Here is a 24,839-nt window from a genome sequence, read left to right as displayed (position 1 = left end):
CCCTGAGCACTGACACTGAATCAGGCCAGAGGAGAGCTCACCATTCCCCCTCAGCATGGGAAGGAGGGCTGGGGAACCACTGCTTCCCTCAGTGCTGGGAACCTCCCTACAGGAGAGCTTCCTCTGTCCATCCTCCAGAATGATCCTTGAGACTCTCGTATGGAATGAAGCCACAGTCACTCACTGCAGACTTTTGGATGAAGACTTCTGCTACAGGACTGAAGATGCTGATTTTAAGCATTTACAAACACCAAATCAGAATCTCCACATCTTCAGAGAAGTTGCTTTTTCTTCCTTTGCTAGATGCAGACAACTCCAAGATGAGACGTTTCACACAGAGGCTGGACAGAAGCTTGAGGTGGCAGAGAAGCCCCAGGTCCCAGAAACACCAGTGCTACCAGATGAGAAATCTTCCATTGATTAGGACATCATATTTAATAAGAGCTCAAAGGGCTGGATTAAGGATCAGGAATCAACAGCAAAGAGTGCAGTGCTGGAATCCATCAGTAACTGGTGATCAATTGTGCAAGGACTTCTAAATTTACTGAAGGTCTCTGTAAGAGGTCAACACATGAGCAGCACAAGAGAATCTTCTTCTCCAGCAGAAAGTCAGGATGACAGGCCATTCTGGCAGATATAAATGTGTGTTCATGGCCAGCTGAGATCACCCAGTGCTTGTTTTGCAGCTCCAAGTGGTGACCATCTCACCTAAAACTTGTGGAAGATACACACACCCAGAGCAGCCACTGACCTTGCTGTGACTTGGAAGGATTTAACATGATAATCCAACTACTTCATATTGAAAAGAATACAAAGATGGACACAAACCCCATGTGTAAGGTGCCACATGTGTAACAACTGTGGCAGAAATCCCAGAGTGGAACATTCTTTGTTCCAACATGAGCCATTCCAGTGCACTTTGAGCAAAACACATCAAACTCAGCTACTACTTGAAAGTCTATTCCAAAGCCAAGGCTGTATCCAAGACTCAAGAATTAAGACAGGACTCTTGCCACTGGGTTCAGGGACTTAGAGGTGTGTTGGATTCACCAAGTCTAATAAAGACTGATGTATGAAATATGGAATTATACAGAAGAAAAAAATCATCTCTCAGCCTATTTAGAGCCTGCAATTTTTACCTACCAAGCAGAAAAGTGACTCAAGCAGGAGCTGACCCCCTCCAGATGATCTTTCTCAAGACACTCTTCCTTTTCTTCTCTGTCCATTATGAGGGAACCCTGACTCAAGGGGGGCACCCAAGTTTAGAATCCAACTGATGATAAAGTCCCACAAATCAAATCAATGCAGTAAACAACCCATAGCAGACCCACAAACTCACTTTGAAAAATTCAGACCTGCATGGTGAGAAGCAAGCTAAGCAAAGCACTGTGTTGCCTCTCCTCAATTTTTGATGAGCATTACTTTCTCAAGAGCTTTCTAGAGCCTACCAGGATGTTTTCAGACCTTTAAAAAGCCCCTCACCTTCACAAAGTTACTTTTCAATGGAGAAAATAATGATCTAGCAGCCACAGAACTCTCTGCATCACTTTTTCCACTTATTTCAAACTCCAAGAGCAACCTCTCCCACTGGTCAAACAAGAATAGCATCACCTACTTTGTAAGATTTAGTAAACATCTTGCAAGTTACTCTTGTGAATTACACCTTCATTTGTTATTAGTCCCAGCCTCCATGAGGTTAAACCAATCACTACTTTGGGGGCAAAATGTTCAAAAAGGCATTTCTGATTTTTCAGGTCCACAACTTGAAGAGGTTTTATTTTCAGTAAGTGTTTGTAAGCTTCCTGTCCTTGGAGAAGAAGCCACTGAGTTGGCTGGCTCCACATCACTCCTCATTTTGATATTCATAATTTAAAGAGATTTCATTATGTTGAAAGACACGTGTTATGTCTCAATTCAGATTAATTTCAGAACAAGATTCACATTATACTCAGCAGAAGTCTAGCAGGTGACATGCAACCAAAATTTGATGGAAGCCTATTTTTCCTCACGTGCAAAAAGGGCTCTGAGTTATTTATATCTGGTACAACAGAGAGGCATGAATCTTCTCCTGTGCATTGACAAACCCAGCAGGTGAGACCAAAACTGTAATTCAAGAGATTGCATTAAACTGAAAGCCACTGCTTGATTTACTGAATTCTTCTTCCCTCAGACCTGAAGCAATCAGACAGCGCAGCCATTTATCAATATTTCATTGTTACAGCCAGAGAGCCTGGGACACCTAATGCTGCTCAATCTGAACATATTTTCAGGATACCTGTTGATAAGAGAGGTGAAGAGATAAATGCTGGGCTTACTTTCCAAACGAGCAGGGATCTGCTATTTCCCTCCCAAAGGGGAAGGGAAGGGAAGGGAAGGGAAGGGAAGGGAAGGGAAGGGAAGGGAAGGGAAGGGAAGGGAAGGGAAGGGAAGGGAAGGGAAGGGAAGGGAAGGGAAGGGAAGGGAAGGGAAGGGAAGGGAAGGGAAGGGAAGGGAAGGGAAGGGAAGGGAAGGGAAGGGAAGGGAAGGGAAGGGAAGGGAAGGGAAGGGAAGGGAAGGGAAGGGAAGGGAAGGGAAGGGAAGGGAAGGGAAGGGAAGGGAAGGGAAGGGAGCTCTGGTTCTCTGTCTCACTCCACAACTCTCAGCTGTGGAGCAGGGATCTAAGTCCCTCCAAACTTGAAGGGATCAAAAGCAGCATTTTCCACTGAACTTCCATACAGGGAATAACAGAATCATAGGATGGTCTGGGTTGGAAAGGAGCTTAAGATCATCCAGTTCCAACCCCTTCCCATGGATAGGGACATTTTCCATCTGACCAGGGTGTTCAAAGCCTCATCCAACCTGGCCCAGAACAACCACCCTGAGCAGAGCTGCCAACATGGGGTGGGACTCCTTACACGGTTTGTGGCTTTAGCAGGGATGAATCACAGGCTGAGAACAAAACTGCATTTTGGGCATCATTTGCTATCTTAAGAGCGTGCTACTGGGAGAGATTGGGAAAAAACAAATAAGAAAAACCTTGCCAGACGGTCAGATCTTGCTGCTGGAAGTGTTCCTTGGAGGTTGTAACTGAGTGTCAAAGCAAGCCAATAGGACTGACCAAAGAGGAAAGGGAGAAATGGAAAATGCCTCACACTGTTGTATCCAATACATCTTAATGCACCAAGTCCACATGGATTATTTTTCATTATTGGATTAAAAAAAAAAAATCCATGCTCTTTCCCATTTTTTTACAATTACTTTAGCAATTGTAAATTTTTTTACAGTAACTTTTTTTACAGTTACTCAGTTTCTTAATCTGTTTCAGCAAATCTATTTCCTCTCCCTTAAAATGCAGATGCTTTATAACTTAAGAAACAGGGCCATTTCTCTGCAGATGGAGACCAAAGACAAACCAGCAAGGGGAACATGTGGCTTTCCACATGACTCTAACAAAGTCTGTCCCCATCTTGCATTAATCATTATATACACATCCCAGTGTACTTTGATTTAGCAAGGTGACTACCCTAAACCATGTGATTAATATCACTCAAGTCCAGCCTTTACATGTTCTTTAACACCATTTTGAGTCCCAGCTGTGGGAGGAGGTGGCTCCATCTGCTGCTGTTATTATGTCCACTCAAGCCAGGAAGAAGAAGCACATGCTGCTCCTCAGAAGCATTTTCACCACCACCTGTACACAATGCACAGCTCCCTGTCCCCTCTGAAAGATGCAAGCCATGACTTGTAACTTTCTGTTCATGTCCAGGTCTCCAGATGCAGCCCACACAGGGAGAAAATGTGTCCTTGCCTTGGCTAGAAAAATCCCTTTGCTATTTTCCAGAGGGCTTGGAGAGAAGGATTATACCCTGAGGCTCAAACCCAACTCTCTTCAAGTATTTGACACCTTTAGCATGTGACAGCAGCACCTGGAATAATAAAAACCAACTCATGCAATTGCATTTGGACAATGTTTCTGGTCTCACAGCTGCTACTAAAATCAGATCATGGGATATCCTGAGCTGGAAGGGACCTGCAAGGCTCATGGAGTCCCAGTCCTGGCCTTGCACAGGGCAGCCACAGGAATCCACCACATGCCTGAGAGCATTGTTCCAATGCTCCTTGAGCTCCTTAGGCTTGGTGCTGTGACCACTTCTCAACCACGCTCTCCATGAAGATCCTTTTATAGCATCCAACCTGAGCCTCCCCTGACACAGCTTCGCGCTGTTCCCTCCGTGCTGCATCAAATGATTGCCAGTTAAATAATCACCACAACACAAAAATGCACTCTTGGAACTAAATTCCATGGCCAGATCATCTTAGGATTGATTGTGTCCTTTTCTTTTCTTTTTTATGCAACTGCCCTGATGGAAATTTAGAACCTCTCAAACAGGTAACTGAATTCCCTTCCAAAAGCCATCTGTGCATTCAGGACACTGCATTACTGACACAAAGTGCTGGCTCATTTAGAGACAGCAACATCTGGCTTGATGGGATGTGCCAAAACACATTCTCTTTATTTGATTACACAACGAAATCGATGGTTAAATAGGTGATGGAAATGAGCTGAACAATTTCTGTGTGTTATACTCCCAAAGCCCTGAAGAGCACTGCTCACCTCTGGCTACCACCACAGTCAGGAGAGAGAGCAGCTTTGCCAAAAGCCACTCAAGGCACCTACAATCTGCCTTTTACTCGTTCAGAATTAAAATAGTCTCATTTTACTGTGTCCTCAAAATCCCAGCCCCTGATTTCTCATTGTCTCCGTGCTGACAAAAGGATGCCTCCATTGCAGTGCCACATTGCTGGGCTTTGACAGATGGATGGAGGCAGGAGTGGGTCTGCTGTGGTGTGGAAAACACATCAGCTGAACCTTCCTGCTGAATTGCAGGAGAAAGAATTGCCAACGTTCCTTTTACCCTGCAGTGGCACCTGCAGGAGCAGCAGCCACCCCAGTGATGGACCTGCTCACACCCCAGCAGCCCCAGTGCTCCCACAGCCTGTGCATGAGCTCCCCTTGAGCAGGGGAGGGCTGGAGGCTCTCCCAGTGAAATTCAGCTCCTACTGATGCACATCAAGGAGAAGGTGATGTGAGTTTTGCAGCCAGGGATGCACATGGAATGGGTGTTGAGTAGTGCTGCTGTTGGGAGAGGTGAAGAGAGCTGCTTCTGTCCATTTTACAACAAAACCTCATCAGGCTGGATTAGCCACAGCTTTAATTGGATTGTTAGCACACAGCTGGTAGCAGGGTATGCAACACCATCAATCCTCAGTGACTTAGGTCCATGGCTTATTTTATCCCAGCCACTGCATGTAAAATCAAATTGTGCCCTTCACTGCACTGGTGTAAACCCACAGCACACCAGTACAACCAGCCCAGGGGTCTGACGATAAAACAAAGGGCACACACACTGACTAACTTCCCAACTTTCAATGTGTTCACAACCAACAAACTGACCAGGGATGTGAAGTCATGATTCCATTTTACTAAAGCCAAGCAAAATCAAGAAAACAAGCACACATGCTCTGCTGGCAGCGTGCTACACAGGTTTGAGGAATAAGCATTACTTGTTTAGTGAAGAAAATTCTTTTTAGCATGTCTCAGGCATTTGGAGATAATGTTCTCCATTTAAACACTGCAGTGGTCTCTGTGTATTAGTAATGCACAGATGTCTGTTCAGAGTGATGCCTTGTTCATTTATTATTTGCTTGTTCTGGAAGTTTTCATGTTTGAAGGGGATGAGAAGGTTACAGGTTTTTTTGTTTTTTTTTTTTTTTTTTATCCTAGGGGAAAAGATTTTCAGATTCTAATGAAAAACAAATGACTCAGTGATGGCGTACAGCATTTCTCTTGTACTATGATTAACTATTGTCAAGAGCAGAAAGCAGAAAAAGTAGATTTTGTTGTGGTTTACTAGTGACATCCATCAGCAATTTCTGCCAATTATCTCTTCAGTGTCTGTACACAGCCCTCACTCCAGATCTTTGCTTACAACCAGGAATCTCAACAACTTCCACGTGTCCTCCCAACCTTGCAATAAAATTAACAAAGAGAACTTAAATTTGAAAGTTACTGGGCATGACAGCATACTTAGAGTTTGAAGGAATGTAGAAGGGAGTGCTGCAAATGAAGACTGATTTTTATATGCTGAAATCAAAACTTCTGTAACACACTCAGTGGCCTACAAAAAAAATATTTAGAACATCCATTTGGAGTGGAATGTTTTGGACTGCATTCTGCTGTCAGAAAACATTGATAAACAATGAAAAACAGAGAAAAACAAATGCTGTGTTGAAATCTCAGAGTTAACCATGACAGCTCTGGAGGCAGAGCACACTGACCTCCTGTGGGGAGGGGATGGAATCTCCTCCTTCAGCACAGAACTTTTCCCAGGCAAAGAGGGGAACAACACCAGAACTTAAGACCCTTTGTCTCCTTCCAGGATTTTATTTTAAGTTTTTGCTTACATAAACTCCTCTGAGACCACCTCAGTGACAACCTCTGAGTGAGAGCTTTGGGAACTCACACATTCAAAGGGATATCCTTTGCTACATCAGACTGCAGAACTTTTTTCCCCTCTCCAGATATATCTGATCCAACATTAATTCAAGCCAATCTCAGGATCAGACCATCTTCCCACCACTCCAGCACTGACTGAGCAAGATAAACACAAATAATTTGATTCCAAGCTGCACACCATCCCATAAAAACCCCCTCTGCTATAAATTTTGTATTGAATTATATCAGATGTGCTTCCAATTGTTTTTCAATTTATACAGTCTACTCCAAACCAAAAGGTTAACAATCTATTTTTAAAAAATCCTCTGAAAATTAATCTTGTCATTGCTAATATTTGGTGACATTTCCAAAAATAAACAGACACTCCCAGTTAAACTCTCACTTTAACTTTCACTGCCATAACTCAAGAGTAGCTTCAATGAAAGCTACGAGGCTGCTTTGATGTGAAGTTGTTGTGAAAGGAATTTACACCCACCACAGTCCAGATATCACTCACATGTACGTCGTTAATAAATAATCACAATATAGCTTCTACTTTCAAGAAACACATCCATAAATCCAGGCTGATTCCAAAACAGCAGCTGTGACATGAGCTCCCCTTGAAGCAGCTTGAGATGGGCAGCTCAGCAACAATTCACATTTGGGTTTGTATTTATTTCCTGCACAAACTGCTGCCTGTGCCGGGTGCCTCGAGGGAGTGAATCATCCCAGCTCCCTCAGATACCAACCCTGGCAGGTGAATCACCTGCTGCAGGTGCCCAGCCCTCCCAGATTTCTCAGGCTCACATTTGGATGGATGTGGATGAGCCCAAGGCTGGCTGCCTCAGACTCAGCCCATGGCAGCTCTGCAGTGCACTGAGCACATGCTTCAATTTCCTTGCCTGACTTAGAGCCTGGAAAAGAACATTTTCCAGGTAAGCAGCTGGGGCAAAAGCAGGGTTTTATCACTGTATTGCTGCATTTTGCAATCCCAGGAGATATTTCCATCTGTTTTCTCCACCACCCTTGAGGTAACAGCTCTGGCAGGTCTCATCCCTGCCTTTCCATGATGGCATTTTAGGGATGGGTGGGATGGACATTCCAAGCAGTGTCCATGCCACACACCTGGCTGATGCTGGGGAGTGGGGGCTCACATCCTCATGTGCTGACCCTTCTGGGCATTTCCCTCCACATGAGCAGCACTTTGCACCATTTATCTCCAAGCACTGGGTGTACCTTCCCTGCCAAAGGAGTCTTCTTGCCTGGATTTCATTCCACTGTCCAGGAGTCAGCAGCTTCTGTGGTTTTATCAGGAGGGATCCAGGAAACCACAAAGCTGAACTGTGTGAAAACTGTGTGAAAACTGCCCACCCAGAGCCCACTGCTCCCCTGCTCTCCACCCAGCACACAGCCCAAGCTGCTCTGGAATCTCTTCCATGTGCCCTCCCATGCTTGAGAAATAAAGGGGGGGAAAGATGCTGTGCTTTTGGGAAGCTGGCTGCCCTACCCCATTAGGATTCTTAGGGAATTCACGCTAAATTATCTTTGCTGATCTGTAAAAACTGGCAGCACACACATTTAATGTATGGGTCCAGTATTAATTCAGCTTGGCCAGGTCCATCCTGAGCAAGAACCTTTCCATTTGCAGCCTGGTGGGTATGACAAGTGCTGTCATGTAGTCATTTCCAGTCTGTTGCCCTTTCTTCCTATGAAGGCTGGATTTTCCCTCCCTCAGGAACCAGACAGGGCAGTTTTAACAGAGCTGCTGCAGCCCAGCATGGACAGAAGGTTAAGACAGGTCTAACAGAGGCACCAGGCAGAAGCTGGACAGGTGAAGGCAACCACAGCTTGTCTTGGAGCTCTGTGAGGCAGGGACATCCTTTAATGTTCTGCATTCCCCTCCAAGCATGACACAAGCCTGGTCTGAGCCCTCAGGAAATAAAGAGCAGCAAATCACCCCATTTTACCAGCACAGCCAGCTCACCTGGCCGTAACACTGCTCCTAAAAAAGCAGGTGAGGGTATGAATCTCAGTATCACACATCCTAAAGCTGCTGCTGTGCACCAGCAAATAAGCACTCAGCTCCTCCAACTTTCCTTAAGGCTTTTTCCCCTCAAGGAAGAAACACTAAGGTAACCACCAAGCCTGCAGAATTCTAAATATCACACACACAATTCTGAGAAAAACAACACAAACTCCTGCCTGGTCCATCAAACCCCAGCCCTGTCTGTAATTGAAGGCAGCCTGAGCCAGGTAGATCGAGGGTCACGCTCTGCTGACCAGCACTGGACCGTGGCTCTTGCTTTGTTTTGCTCCTGGATGAATTCAACTCACAAAAAGGAATTATATTTTCATTGCTGGTTGGCTCAGACCACAGACAGAGCACACACCTTGCAGTTTTACAGCTCCAGTGTCCTCACCACACACACACCTGGTGGGAAAACAGCTAATTTCTGGCACAACAAGCAACTTGGGGAAGTACCAGGCAGCTCCTCAGAACATCTGGCACTGAGGATTATAAACTCAAATGGTGCAGTTAAAGCCTGAGATTTCTGCAGACATTTAAGTCAAAAACTCAAACCTGAACATCAGGAGTGTTTTTATGAAAGCTTTTCCTTTTGACCTCTGATCTATACAGCATGTACATTTTCAGCACACTGACTTTTATTTGTTTCACTATCAAGGCAGTTAAATCTCCTGCTGGACAACATCACCACATTCCCAGTGATTCTGAGGCGTGATGTGGAGTTGATGGGCACTCCTAAAGGAACAAGGTTCTCATGTCTGATAGAGAGCATACAAAAGAATTCCCAATTTCTATCTTGTGGTTTTCTGTATTAAAGAATTGCTTAAGAGCTGACACCTCTGAAAATGAAGGGGAAGAAAAGCAGTTTAAGGGGACAACTGCTAAGCTGAGCTGAGGGACAGCAAGCACAAAAAAGTTGGTGCCTCTGTCTTCACAGCAAAACCAATAAATCTAGAGCACCACAGTAAAATACTCCAGAAAAGCCAATGACATTACGTGGACCTAATTTCACATAATTTTAAAAGCCAGAATTGAAGTACAACAACTTTATCCATCGTTCACGTTTCAACATCAGGTTCTCCACCAGGAATCGTTCACACAGCAGTTGAACACAGGCAACAGAAATTTAACTGCCACTTATCCCAGATGATATTAAAGTGCTAAAAATGCTATCTGAGCATTACTATAAAAATACACACACACACACATAATATTCCTGTTACTCTGCACGGAACGGAGCATGAGGAGCATGCGGAGTGAACTCCTGCCTAGGATGAGATTTACAGAGGGGAGAAAAAAGCATTTACCGTCTGGCACAGGCGAATTTAACTCGGAAACACTGTGAGATGGGAGCGGTGCCACTCTTGCCGAATGTTTCTTCATCCTCTGGAGCTGCTCTCCTGCTCAGGCGCTCACTCTGGCTCACTCTGCATCGCCCTGGTCCCGAGTACCACAGCAAACACGGGGCTGTGGCTGGTGCCTGGATGTTGTTCTGGAGATGCTGCAGGAGCCTACGAGTACTGATTTGCTGTTTCCCTGGGAAACCATTTGCAACACGTTCAAACAATGCTTGACCCCTGCCAACACTCCTCTTTCATTCAGTTGTGGAGCGCGGCAGATAAAATATAAATGTATCAGCGGCGGCGCCTCACGGACTCCAAACCGTGGCAGCCCCTTTGCAGGAAATTGGGATTTCACATCAAATCTCTGCGCTGTGCTGGCAACACAGCACAGACAGGAGATTTCTCAGACAACTGCGAGGGAATTATGCAATGCAATTTTCTGGTTCCTTACACTGTGACAATATACGGATGATTATAGTAATTATTTTAAGTAAACTTTGAATAATGGGACTCCTATAGAGCTGCTAAATCAGGAATGCCTTGGGCAAAAGAACAGGTGACATCCAGGTCTGTGTCTGATAATAAAGCAGTGGTATTGCAGGAGGTTCTTCTAACACCCTACAAAAACTGTCACAACCAAGACAGATCTAGAAATATATATATATATATATATATATATATATATATATATATAGGCTATGGCTGGTCTACATTTCTTCCTCACTTCCCCTGAGACAGCCAGGACATGTTATGTCTCTCTTTCCCTGACACCTTCTCTCCCTTCTACTTCTTTATTATTACTATTAATATTTTTGGAAGTTGTTCACTTGGAGCAATGGAAAAGTTTCACTGAGCGAAGTGGTGTCAACCCACACAACTTCTGGAACTCTTAGAAGATCTCATCCCCTTGTGCAACCAGCACTGTGCTGGGAGCTTCCTTTGCCAGGAAGTGGTTACTGACACCTGGGTCCAGAGCTCTTCACCAAGAGATCAACTATCAAGTCTTATCCAAGAATTTGTAAGGAGAAACATTTACCATTTATATTCAAGGTGTTTGCTATAGGAACAATGGGAAATAAAAAGGGAACGATCAGAAAGGCAGCTTAGCTCTCCCAGAATCTGCTGGCAAAGTTGCTGAATTTTTAAGGGCACTAGGCCTTTTATCTATAGTCTTTGTGCTTTTGATAGCAGCTGAGAGTGGAGATTCTCAGCCCAGGGCTTGGTCCTCCTTTCCCCACTATCCCACTAAAGAGGGAAAAGCCACTGGCTCTAGGGAAGGCCAAAGTGGTTTGAAAAGGGTGAAGAATAGCTGGGTTAAAATTCTCCAATTTGGGCTCCCTCAAGCACGGTGCTGGAATCCCACAGGATTTACACAATAATGTGTTGTCACTGGGGTGTGTGTGCAAGGACTGGTCTCTTCCCTAACCCTCAGGGAGGAGAGAGAAGGAATCAGAGTCCCAGCTGGATCATCCTCTGGATGCAGCCACAGCAGAGGATGGCACATGGGAGAACTGTCCTGTGGCATCCTCATGGAAGAGGCAGCCTGAGACTCCACTGTACCCAGAGGGGCAGGAGGGGATTCTTGGGTCCTTGGAGCAACCCACCAGGACATGATCCCTTGATCCTGCCCTGCACATTCCTATAAAGCTGCTCTCCTGTCCCTCTTTGGGGATTGAGGGGCCTCACTTTTCTCCTGGGGCACAGTGACACAGCAGGGAAGAGACAGTGATTAACCCCATGGAAAGGAGGGACAAAGGACCTCATCCCACTCCCACAGCCATCCTACCCTATGGAAAGAGGGACAAAATGCCTCATCCCACTCCCACAGCCATCCCACCCAGTGGGACACATCATGGAAGGAGCACAGTGAAGAGAAATGGTTACAGATGTCTGGTTTTCCAGCCAGCACATCCTATTCTGAAAGGCTTGGAGATCTCCTTTAGCATCTTCATTATATCCCTGGTGACTCACAAGGCTCTCCACCATGACAGTCTATTCCAAAGCATCAACTGCACTGCCTTGAGCTAACTGGCTTTTACTGCTTATCTGCATTCAGAGGGTTTCCAGCACTGTGTAACAACCACCATTCCAAAGGAAATTATCTTCCCAATTTGCAGAAGGAATTTTATTCTCCTGTCCGAAGTGCTGAGAGTCAGCAGAGTTTGTGATGGAGTAATCACCAGTCAAGTAATTGCTGGCTTCACAATCACAAGGCTCCCTATTAATACATGTCTAGTCCTTGAGCATTTATATAATATAAACAACATAATAATATAATACAGAGATTGCTTTTAGAAAGCCATTTCTGCAAATTGGGGTTTATAATGGAATCATTAATGAACCTTAACAATGGTGAGGATGAAACGCATGAGACAATGTCAGGCAATTCCAGACATTTCTTCCAGACAATTTCAGCACTAACAACACAACGTGACTGAATCTAAGAGCTGCTGCCTTTTTTTATTCAAAGGAGAATCAGCCATTGTTTCAACACTGAGTTAGAAGCCAAATTCAGCTCCTCAAAGCAATCTTTCACATCCTCCCCCCAGCCATCTCAGCTTCCTAAAACAGTTACACAAGAAATGAAAAAGATACAAAACTGCATAAAACTATGTGGAAACGGTACTTAGAACTTCCATCAAAGACTGCAGTTTGATAAGCCAAAGTTCTCAGGCCACACAAGAGTGAGCTTGGGCCATCTATTTCTGCTCCTGCATTTCTGACCCTTCCTCTGTGCTATCTCTGCTCTACCTGTGCTGAAGAAAAGAGTAAAATAACATGGAGTGGAAGAGAGAGGAGGAAGCTCTGTCCCTCTCTGCAATCCACCCACAAGTGCAATGTGATGATTGACTTACCAGGATGGGAGAACAGTTACTCCAAGTAACTACTGCAAGATTACAAGTCAACATAAAATCCACAGACCTGTGCCACCTTACTCACCTTGAGCTCATGCAAGGCACCAGAGAGGGAAAATATGAGGGTTGCCCTCCAAAATTCAAGACTAAACTAAGTTTCCAGGTACCTTTACAGCAGCTCTTCATATGTTGTTTGCTTCAAGTTCTGTGCTTTCAGCCTGGAACATGTTTTAAGTTTTCTTATTCTCAGTGAGATGCTCCTCATAATAAACAATAAGCAGTAACAGGCTCTGGAGCACAAGTCTGAGGAGAAGCAGCTGAGGGAGCTGGGGGGGAACAGTCTGGAGAAAAGGAGGCTCAGGGAGGACCTTGTGGCTCTGCACAGTTCCCTGACAGGAGGGTGCAGACAGGAGAGGCTGGGCTTTGTTCCCAGGGAACAGGGATAGGACAAGAGGAGATGACCTCAAGTTTAGCCAGGGGAAGTTTAGATTGGATATTAGGGAGGAAGATTTCTTCATGGAAAGACTTGTCAAGCCCTGGACCAGGCTGCCCAGTACAATGATTGAGACCCCATCCCTGGAGGGATTTGAAAGATGTGTGGCTCTGACACCTGGGGACATGGGTTAGTGATGAGCTTGGCACTGCTGGGGGAATGGTTGGACTCAATGATCTCAGAAGTGTTTTCCAATCTAAATTATTCTATCATCAATCTCCATACCCAATTATTCTCCCTCAGGACTCCCTATTTGTCAAGGAAGCCTGCAGTGTGAATCACAATCACAGCAGTGCAAACAAGAACCCAGGCTGCAGGCTTGCACCCTCCACACCTGCTCCCAGTTAAGGTAAAAACTGATGGGGCACTCACCAAACTCTGGAGACAGACCAGCACCAGCATTATTAGAAAAGGAAATCAGTGAATGAAGTGTGTCTCAGGACAGACTCCTCATGCCAGCCAAGAGTCCTTGTGCATGGAGGCCTCTGCTCCACATCCCATTTGCTCCTCCCCACCCTCCCTGCAGCACTCTGTGTCCCTGGGCTCAGTAAATATTCATCCAGACAGGGCAGGGTGAGGCTGCAAGCTTGCTGACTCACTAACCAGACAGCAAACCAGCCCTGGCAGCAGAGCCAGGGCTGGGGAGTGCTGAATCACATCCACTAACAAGCCTTGCACGCTCCCAGCACAGAGGGGCTGATGCTATCAAAACTCACTCTGCTCCTTGGCTTACCCCACTCTGCTGGCACTAGCTACCACTCATGCATATTTCAGGGACCTGCTGCACAAGCAAAGGTTATTTACTCTTCTCACTGAAGCTGCAAGCACAGCTGGAGTTGAACTGCGGGCAGTCACAGGTTTTCTGATGCAGAGAGGATGGCAGGTGTGGTATCACACACCCAAGGAGGGCAGATCATCACAGCTAAAGGAAAACAGATGCATAAGTGCCTGGAACAATTAATTTCCATGTTGATAAAGGATCCATCTCATTGGATGCCAAAGTTTGAACCAGCCACACCAACATCTTTATAAAGTGAGTGGTGAGAAAGTGGTAAGGTTAGGGGACAACTCACAGCCTCTTCTTTCACAGGTGTATTATAACCTGGTATTAGCAACTCTGAAGGCAGCCACTTCTTCCCCCTGGCTGTGAGGGCAGAAATGTGACTTGCTCCCACCTGCTCATGTGGCTTTTAGGTACCCTGGGTAGGGCAGATGCTCCCAATGGTAAGAAGCACAGTGTGGGAATGCTTGATAAAGACATGAAAGTGTTTCTTTGACTTTAACTGATTTTAAAACAGTGCTCAGATCAAAACTGTGCTGTTTGCTAGTGTTGAACACCACTAGCTACAAGATCCATCTAAAATCCACTTTGCATTTGTCCCTGCAGTCAGCAGGTCAGTCCATTCCCAATCACTAGACTGTAAGACTCTCATAAACAAGACTTTTATTGGTTCTTCCAGGCTGAGCCTGTGTTTTTAAGATGACAAGCTAAAAGGCCATTATCAAGTTCATTTTATCCCACTGGAATACAAATTAGATGCAAGATGCAGAAGAGACAAACAGTCAAACTGAGATCAAAACCGATGTATCCTACAAAGGAATTTTTATGTACAGTGAAGTCAAGACTTCAGTTTGAACTTTCACTTGCTTCTAGCAAAATCAGAAACATGCAGCAAATGCTTCTTGAACAACTCAATCCCAAACAACTTCCAAGGCTTGCAGATAAAGAACCCTTCACCTCTTTGCCATGCCCAGTCATGTTATATGGATTTTAAAGAATCAAATTCTCAAGTCCTTACTTTGTCTGAGCTCTCACTGGCTTAAAAACTGTTGGATATCCCTGCTCACCATTGAGAAAAACAGCAAAGGATTTGATTGCCAGGCAGGGGAGGGTCCTCCAGCCCCACCAGTGTGTGCCACAATCTTGGCACCAAAGATGCTAAACCAGATCCAAAAGTGACCCCTCATAAGCAGGTGTGAATTAAGTGAGAATGTTCACACTGAAAGCACTCTACATTCTTGTATGTTTTGTCCACTGAGGCAAAACTGGACTTTAGCCAGAATTTCCTGTATTTTGCAAATGCCAAGAAGTAGAGCAACTCTCTAAAATCTCACCTGATGACTGCAAGAAACACCTACTAAACCTGAAGCAATTTTAATGCCCTTGGGGGTTGCATGTTTGTACACTGATCTCTGGTTGACATTAACATGAGCTGCTATTTTCAGTGAATCAGCCCAGGAACTCACTCTTTAATACCCCGATTTTGTAACAGAAGAACACAATGTGATCTATTTTTAGCCTCCCCTAGCAGGCAAGTCCTGGAAATAAGATAAACAGCACCAGCTAAACGTCCACTCCAAGATGACAACGTGAAGATGGGCAGGGGTACTGCAGGACAGCAGCTCCCACACCACTGAAACCACTGCAAAACACTCAGACCACCTATGGGGATTTTTGAAGGAATTTGGAATGATTTACAGATGGGACCTCTGAGTTTTTAGATGATGTGGTTTATTTTCTTATCTTCTATGTAGGCAGGAAGGGTGAGTTCAGCTCACATCTTCACTGCATGGCTCAGAAGGTCACAAGACCCTTAGTTGCAAGACCTTTTAGGGATTTATTCATCAATAAGACACTGCCAATAAGGATATTTATGGTTTTGACCCAATCCTTAAATTTTTGTGTTAAGGACTCATGCTACAGTGTGAGCATTCTAAGCCAATCATGTTATGACACCTACAGTGCTGCATTCTAAAACCCTTGTTTACCTCTGTAACAACTTTTATTTTTTCTGTATCTTAAACTCTAAAACTCTAAACTTCCCTTCACTTAACATGTCTCTGCTTTAAACTACAAATCCACATTCTCACTTCTAGCACCTAAGTTTGGAAGCCTCTTCCAAGGTCTCAGATCAAATCCTGTGTTTCATTCTAAGCTTTGGCTTACAGGCCCAAAGCTCTGAGAGTTTTCCTTGCATTTTGGATTCCAACAACCACCCACAGCCAGTGGTGTCTTGGCTGCTGATGCCCTGGAGTAGCTACCTAGAAAGGAGGCTAGACAAGATTAAGAGAATAAGAGTAGGTATTTATTAAAGGTTTCAATAGGCGCACCTTGGGCAGTCAGAGCCGCTGAGGGGCTACACCCAAGCTGGGCAATGGTCTCGAGTTTTTCAGACAATTTTAAGTTTGATCCATTTACACATCAGGGGTTAATCCTCCAATTACAGCTTCAGGTAATGAAGTTGTACACCCCCAGTTTGCTTCCCCTGCCAAATTCGCTTTTATTTACGCTTTTGGGCCTGAGGCTGCAGGGAATCCTTGGATTTCAGGCCTAGAGGGGTTGTTTTGTCTGACCAAAATGTGAAAACAATTAACTAACACTTTATATGGAGTTTAGAGTAATACAGTATAGAATTTGAAAAATATAAAAGCTAAAATCCTAATGCATCGCTACCAGTGGCCAGGTCCTCTGTCACAGAATGGTTTGGGTTGGGAGGGACCTTTAAATCTCATTTAATTCAGCCCTCTGCAATGAGCAGAGACATCTTCAACTGCATCAACCACACCATATGTTGGTGTTTCAGCCTAATGGGAGTCCCACCTTGACCCTGCTTTGTCCAGCTCCTTCCCCTCTGCCTCTGGACCTAAGAAGATGCACCTGAAACCCAAAAATACCTGATGATTCCCTCACCCCTCTCTCCACAAGCACTCAGTAGCAACATCTTCTGCTACAGTGCTTTTGGGAATATTTTTTATTTACTAAGTGATTTTATAGACCTGACAACCAGAGTGCTCCTAGGAAGCACAAGGATTAAATTTTCAATTAAAATAAAACCTCAGGTTTTCCTTAATCACGCAAATTTTGCAACATAAACCACCCACCCACAAGTATCAGGAAATACATGATGATGTCTCCAGAGCTGGAAAAGCAGCTTCTTAGGCTTTTTATTCTACTGGAATATAGAAATATCATACAGCTAGAAATATTAAAGTTTTAATGCAATTAAAGATGGAAGGAAAAAAAATTAATTGTGAGCATGGAGAGCAATTCTTCAATTTTAATAAAAGTCACACAGTGTTTCATGGAAACAGCAAATGTATCAACTATGATGCATCTTCAATATTTTGCTTCAAAGAAGGAAAAAAAAAAGTAAGAAAAAAAATATTGATGTACCCTAAGCAACCTGTGATAGTGGAAGGTGTCCCTGCCCATGGCAGGGGGTTGGAATGAGGTGAGCTTCAATGTCCCTTCCAACCCAAACCATTCTGTGATAATTTCAGGTTGACAAAAATATTAAAAAGTTACCTCCAGCATTAGAAAACTCATTCACATTTACAGAAGAATCAGAAGGAAAGGAAAATTGCTCAATGAAAAACCAGAAAGGAAATTTTTCTTTAAAGAGGGACTTTTTTAATGCACAGAGTTACTGGCCTCAGAGCCTCTGCCAAGCTGGATGGATCCTAATCCTGAAACACCAAGACAAAATGTGTTTAGTACCCCATCGTGAATTTCATCTATGGAGCTTTACCCACAGCCAGGCGTGGTGAAGAGCAAGAAATTCAAGGGGAACACACAGAAATCTCACCTGGAGCATGCACAGACCCCATTTGAGAAAGCAGAGCTCACCAGGCTCCCTACAACCCACCTCTTCTGCTGGAAGTAGAATTATTTTGGTGACCTTTAAGTTCCCTTCCAATCTAACCCATTCTCTGGTTCTGTGATCTGACCATTTGAGAAGCAGTGGTGGCAACAGGGCAAGGCCACAAGCTTCTGAAAAAATCAAGATCCGTGCATTCCCCAACCTGCATTTCAAACTCCTTCCACTTTTTTAAGAGTTTAGGAGAAAGGTTCCTACTTCACCCTGGCCACTCTGAAACTCCCTGGCAGTAAAACACAGCCCAAGCAGACAACCAGCACTCAGTCTGCTCAATAACAAAGCATAAATCGAGTATCCATTCCAAATATCCAATGAAGCCTTTCCAGACAGGATAATAAAATCAAATGCCCAACACTTCTATTGTGGTTTTTTTTTTTCCCAAGGAAAACAGCTTGGATGTAATTGCATGTCAGGTAATTATTTGCCTTCCCAATGTTTTATTAACAAAGCTGCCGGGAGTGAAATAAGCTGTCTCCATTTTCTGGTTCTGCAATTATGAAGTGCCTCTTCTTTACCACAAGAGAGCTTTTGAGTTGAGAAAACTTCCATTTTGTGCTTGTCATCGTGACTGTAGAGCATGTCAGTGTGGCAGTAAATCACTTCTCATATTTGCTGTGTTTTGGGTAGCCAGCAGTTAATGAGATGGCTTAAGGCTTCTTTCAATACCATAAATCAGAACTGCATAGCAGGCTAGAAATCCAGGGCTGGCCAGTCCCAAAATTTAGCCACCAGCATGTTCCTGTCTAGGCAGGTTCTGTGGTAGGAATAGGATCTTGCATCATCCACCACTGCAACCCCTACCACTCCAGATGGCATCAGAAAGTTTCTGGGATGAAGAAATAGAAATAATTATTAAGGAAAATTACAACAGAAGATGAAGTTTGTTGCCTTGTTAGTGGTGCTGCATTCCATTTCCCAGCCCTTCTGATTTTAAAGTCTGGGTGCAGAATTCCCAGAGCTTTTGAAGCCAGATCTGAAGCTTCAGCAAAGATGTGAAAATACATAAGAGCAATCAGAAGTCTTAAAGAAAAATCCCATATCTGTGTGTGAGGTCAAACAACTCCAACAAGACAGAGGGGAGACAGAAAATCAGAGAACAGCTTGGGTTGAAGGGGACCTTAAAGATCATGTGGTCCCAGCCATCCTCATGTGCATTTTCCTGCCCAAAAGGAAGGGTTCATTAGGCATGTCCATCTAGACAAGGCCAGGACCAGGAGGCTTTAATTGCATTAATGGGAAGTTCAGCGGGACAGCAGGTCAGCTGTTCCACAAGGAGCACAGTGAAGCACTCAATGGGATGATGCCAGGCAGAAAGCTCCCAGCGCTGGAAGATTTTCAGACCAGGATGCCCTGGGATGGATGAAGCAGAGTTGAACAGCTCAGAGCAGCTCCATTTTCCAAAAGTCAGCCATGGCAACAGGCTGCTTAGGGAATTGGTGGAGTCCCCATCCCCGGAGGGATTTTGAAGTCCTCTGGATGTGGCACTTGGGGACATGGGCTGGTGGTGGGTTGGCAGTGCTGGGGGAGCAGCTGGACTGCAGGATCTTGGAGGTATTTTCCAACCCAAATCACTCAGTGACTCTGTGACTCAACCTCTATTCATGGAGCTAATAACAAAGAGGTGCTAATAATAAAGACCAGCTATTATTAGCTGGGCTGACAAGGAAAGCTAGGGTGAAGGGAGCCTGCTGAGAGCTCAGAATGGGTGTCAGAAGTAGAATGCTCTGTAGAATTCCCAGAGAAGCATCCCACCACTGCATTCAAATCACTGCAGGTGCTGTTTTCCACTCTCTGCAGAACAGGGAATGCAAGACCACTGCTAAGGTAATGTTAGAAAAGCTGTCAGCAAGCACCATTTATTATTCATTATTTGTGCGTCTTCTTTGGAAGGAATGGATACCTGAAAGTCAAAACAGCCTCACACCCACCAGCACCAGACAATTACGGAAGATTCCTGAGGGAAATGTGAAGTTTTGGGAAAGGCTTTTATGACAGAGCATCAAGGATCCACAGGGTAGGACACAAGCTCTGTGTGCCAGCCTGACACTGAACACACAGAGCTGTAGCTTTTGAAGGAAAAGTGACCAAATCCTGATTCAGTGGCTGGTTCTGTTTAAGACCCTACTGTAAGATTAATTTCCAGTGGCTCCTGAGAGTTAAACAGAAAATCTACCTCCCCCTGGTTTCTACTATTTTAATTAAAAGTGTTTTAATTTTCCACTTTAAGTGCTGACCTAATTGAAAGGTGCCTTTGCTCCTGCAAAATTCCACCTACATCACTTTACTGATGGTGAAACAACAGCCCAAAATCTCAGCTGGAAGACATCAGCCCTGCTCCTCCACAGCCAGGCTTAAATAATTGTGGTTATAAAGGCTCAGCACCAAACATTTTCCAGCACCCACAGAGTCATCTGAAATCTGTGATCTGAGTGTCCAAGTCCATCAGCAAGGAGGATGCTCATGTGTACCTGGTCCAGCAGAGAGAGATCCCATGTGAGTCTAATTTCCCCTTTTTTTTGCCCTTCATAATTTAATTCTCCCTCTTTTTTTGCCCCTCAAATCCACTTTCTGAAAAAAAACCAAAAAAACCCCAACAAATAAAACCAGACGACAAATACAAACATAACCAGTGCTGCACCTCAAGAGAATTCTTTTGAACAGTAGCAACTTTTTGAATTTTCTGGAAGAAATTATCTGTGAATTATTGGAAAAAACAGTAAAATCCTTGCACTATAGAAATTAAAAATTTGGGCACTCAGAAATCTCCAACCAATTGTGAATGTTTCTTGCCTAATCTTCACCTAATCCTCCTTAATACCTTTCAGTGTGAATCTCTGCTACGTGCAACATCTTATTAGCAAGACAATAAAGATAACACAAGAAAAGTCACTGAGCAGCATTAGGGGATTAAGGGAGGATTAAACAGTCGTGACACAAAGAAAATGTTGAAGCTGAGTATTCACCATAATTAGTCTGGTACCTCATACTCTCCCTGGGTCAATTACCCAAGTGTCTGGATGGACTGGGTGGGATGAGAGCAGACAGGACTCAGGCATTGTCTCATGACTGGTGATGGTTTGAAAGAGGGCCATGGACTCTGTTCTAAACATACACAACAAGCTGAGCGAGGAGGAGATAATTAAACTGGATTTTAAGAAGAAATTCCTCCCTGTGAGGAGGTTGAGACCCTGGCACAGGGTGCCCAGAGAAGCTGTGGCTGCCCCTGGAACCCAGGAAGTGTCCAAGGCCAGGCTGGATGGAGCTCAGAGAACCCTGGGATAGTGAAAAGTGTCCCTGTCCATGGCAGGAGTCTGGAATTGGATGGTCTTAAAAAGTTAATTCCAACCCATTCTGTGATATATATCAGAAAATGGGTGGTAAAAGTGAAACAGGCTTTTCCTGGAGAGATCCTGCATTTCTTCAGGATGATTATATCTCCTAGTATATATATCTGGGTATATATACTAGGCATATATTATATAGTATATATTATACCTAGTATATATACTAGGTATAATACCTAGTATTATACTTCCTAGTAATGTGGTTTTATGGGTATGTCTCTTTCCCAGAGAGGAACTGGCAGCCCCATGCACTACAAAACCCTTCCAGGGGTACTTGGAGAGCTCACCCTCCCCACAGCCGTCCCCACCTGGGCTGGGGAAGCAGGAACACCTCCACAGTGACAGTAGAAGCCCAGTCAGACCAGATTTACCTGGTGGATATGGGGAGTATTTATATGAAAAGTCTGCCCAGGTCCTCAGGCCACTCCCAGAACTGAGTGGCACTTCCAAACAAGGTGGTTCCAAGTGAAACTGATCTCCAGAAAGGAGATCCCTGCTGCCTCCCAATTCCCAGGGGAGATGCCTTGGGAAGGCTGACCTGGAACAGAGGCTGGATGGAGCAAAAGAATAAAGGAGGGATTTATTAAAAGGATCTCCTCAATGGATCCACCTTGGGCAGCACAAGAGCCCAGCCAGGGCTGCACCCAAGATGAACCAAAATGGCCCCAAAATGCACGACTGGGCACGGGGTCTCTCCCTTTGATCAGTTCTGCTCCATTTGCATCTTGCAGTTCATTGTCCCATTCCAGCTTTAGACCATGCAGTCCCACCCTGCTTGTTTTTCTCTCTCCAGCCCACGGTGTTTGTGCTCTTGTGCTGAGATTTGGATCATTTGTCCTTGGTGCCCAGCTGGAGCAGGAATTGTTTTGTCTCCCTGCTCTGTGCAGAGAGCTCACCATCCCTGATATGAAGCTCAGAAACACATACTAAAGCAGTAGAGAATCTGAAAAATATAAAAGCTAAAACCTGAGCCATCGGGGGAGTGATGTACCCCTGCTTTCACTGGCTCCCTGAGCCAGGCTTTTTGCAGGACCCGAGATCTGCACCAGCAAAACCCAGTGGCCACCCACAGCCTTGAAAGGCCAGTGCACTCTATCCTTTTAAAAATCCACCCTGAATCTGAAATAAATTCTTACTCAGTACTTAAAATCAAGTCTATTTACTGCCACAGAGCACAGTATTGATCTGGCCCTGGTTGAACTTGTCAGAGGTAAATCAGAGTCTGTGGCAGGATTCTGTGGAGTTGTTGCAAAGCCCATCTCTTGTTAGGGAACGAGCTGTGCTCTCAGAACTCGATCCCCAACAATTATTGTGGCACCCAGGGGTTCCCTTACATCCCCTGCCTCTCTGCTCTCAGTACCTGATTGTCATGGATTATCAGAGATTATTTGGCCAGAGCAGGCCAAATTTACATTTCCTGAGATACTCATCAGGGGAAACACAACTTTCCACAGCCTGTGGGACAGAGCTGCTCTATCAGCTCTTATTTCTAAACACCTTTTTTCGTTGCCCCTTTTTTCCAAAATTTTTCAGGACCTGAAATCCATGTCAGTGAAAAGACAGGGTTTTTAAAGACCTTTTTTCTTTCCCCTGATGACTGCCTGGCAATGTTTTACCCCAGCCTTGCAATAGGTCAGAGCACAACATTTGATATCAAAATATTTGATATCAAATATTTTTGATATCCAGTGCACAAAAGGGCTCCTTCCAGTAAGTGCTCTCTGGGGGACATGGGGATCATGATTAATCATAGAATAACAGAAATAATAAATTATTTAATAAATTCTTTAAGGTTGGATGAGAACTCTCATGGAGTCCAACCATTAACCCAGAACCACTGTGCTCACCACTAAACGCTGTCCACAGATTTTGCATTTATTTTGAACATTTTCAGGGATGGTGATGCCACTGCTGTCCTGGGCAGCCTATTCCAAATCCTGACCACCCTTTTAGTGGAGAATTTTTTCCTAATACCCAATCTAAACATCCCTTGGGACAACTTGAGGCCGTTTCCTCTGGTCCTGCCACTTGTTACGTTGGAGAAGGAACCAAACCCCACCTACACCCTGGTGTCAGGAAGCAGCACTCCAGGGATAATAGGAATGCAGGAATATGGTGCAGAGGCCCTGGAAGACCACACAGACTCTTCTGCTTCCTACAGATGTGTCCTGACAGCAAGAAAACCTTGCATTAGTTTTTCCATGCACGTAAAATGCCTGTGGGCCTCTCTCTGCAGGAACTTGGTGCAAATGCAGATTCCTGGCAGGCTCAGTCAGACTGAACACACTTTTTACTCTCTCCACCAAAACTTCAAGAGCATGAAGAAGGAAAAAAAAAGAAAAAAAGGGAAAAACAGATCTCTATGTGTCATGCTGCTCACCTGAGCTTCCCCAGCTTGCAGCTCACCCAGCAACTCAAGTCTGCATTCAGTGGGCACAAAAACTGTTCTAATGATTCAGAATACCCAGTGGACTTTCCCTGAGGACCTCCAAGTCGCCCTGTTCTGCTCCAGCTCTGTTACAAGTGGAGCTGGCTGACCTCCCTCACACCATGCTCTCTTTTGAACAGCAGCTTTTCCCTCAGGGATTGTCCCACCAGTGGTATTTTGAGCTGGTTTTACTCCATGATACACCACCCAGGATGGTTTTCCCTGCTCCCAGGAATCCTGTTCCAGAAGAGTTTCTCCAGCTCCTCTCCTGGGGTTTGAAGCAACTCAGCATTAATTTATCAATTACTGCAAAAGGACATTGCAGAGGGTTTCATTTCACTTGTTCTTTCACCAATCCTTTCTCTGTTCCATGTGTTCCCCTGTCGCCTGCCCTGTCCATTGCGGGATCTGGGTTGTTTAACATGAATCTCCTGGGTGACAAAAGCAATATATAAAAGTATAGAAGAATCTGGGCATTGCTCTGACCCAGGTGCAGCATCTTGCCCTTGGTCTTGTTAAACTGTGTGAGATTTCCTTGCCTCGACCAGGTAACCCCAGTATTGAGGAGTGATGCTGAGCTGGGCTCTTATATGGGGAAAAGGAAAGTTGTTTTGAAATTGATCCCCAAACAACCTTGTGATGGTTTTGTTGGGGTAAGAGGGGAGCTGAAAAACAGGAGAAGAACAAATGGCCGAGCATGCACAGCCCATGAACTAAGATTGGAAATTGATAAAGAAACACAGCCCTTATTCCTTCCAGAGGAGCACAAGCTCCTGAGTTCCAGGCTCAGGAACTCCTGGTCCTCACCAGACCAGATCCACCCTGAAGGATCCCAGAAGGAGCAGCAGGAAGGGGCTGGCAACAGAGGAAGCTTTCAGAAACCCCATAAGCCAAATTCAGCTTTAACCTCCTCTCTCTGTAATCCCTGCTTGCTTAAAGTAGCTGTGTAAACACTGTTCCCAAGGAGGGAAAAGCTGTGTTGGGAAATGCAGACTGAGGCAGCTGCTCTTCCTCCAGCAGAGCTCAGAGCAGTGGAACAGGATGCCAAGTACTTCTCTTGGCATAGGAGCACACAGGAGGCTTGGAAGAAGTTGGAGGCTCTTGAGCTAACAAAGAAAACCTGTTTTGGACACTCTTTCTGCTTGATACTCTGAGTATGTTCATATTTTGTAGAGCAGAGCCCTGGGTAACACAGCTGTAAACAGAGAAATGCAGCA

At 44.7% G+C, this 24,839-nt stretch overlaps 1 protein-coding gene across 5 annotated transcripts in view; it reads right to left on the bottom strand.

The window, feature by feature from the left end:
• The window catches only part of SLC35F4 (solute carrier family 35 member F4), a 118,313-nt gene that overhangs the window by 24,896 nt on the left and 68,578 nt on the right, over positions 1-24,839 (bottom strand). The window contains exon 1 of one of the 5 annotated variants that reach the window (XM_026796533.2): positions 9,809-10,126. The exons of 3 other annotated variants lie outside the window; for them this stretch is intronic. In XM_026796533.2, the coding sequence (XP_026652334.1) occupies positions 9,809-9,884 (76 nt within the window). In that variant the 5' untranslated portion in view covers positions 9,885-10,126. Of the gene's footprint in view, positions 1-9,808; positions 10,127-24,839 lie in introns of those variants that run through there. One more of the 5 variants, XM_026796534.2, reaches the window with a different exon arrangement.

This window comes from Zonotrichia albicollis, chromosome 6 (genome assembly GCF_047830755.1).
Source record: "Zonotrichia albicollis isolate bZonAlb1 chromosome 6, bZonAlb1.hap1, whole genome shotgun sequence".
In the NCBI taxonomy this organism is placed as follows: Eukaryota; Metazoa; Chordata; class Aves; order Passeriformes; family Passerellidae; genus Zonotrichia; species Zonotrichia albicollis.
The sequence above is the reverse complement of the archived record's forward strand: the minus strand, read 5'-3'. Positions and strand labels throughout refer to the sequence as shown.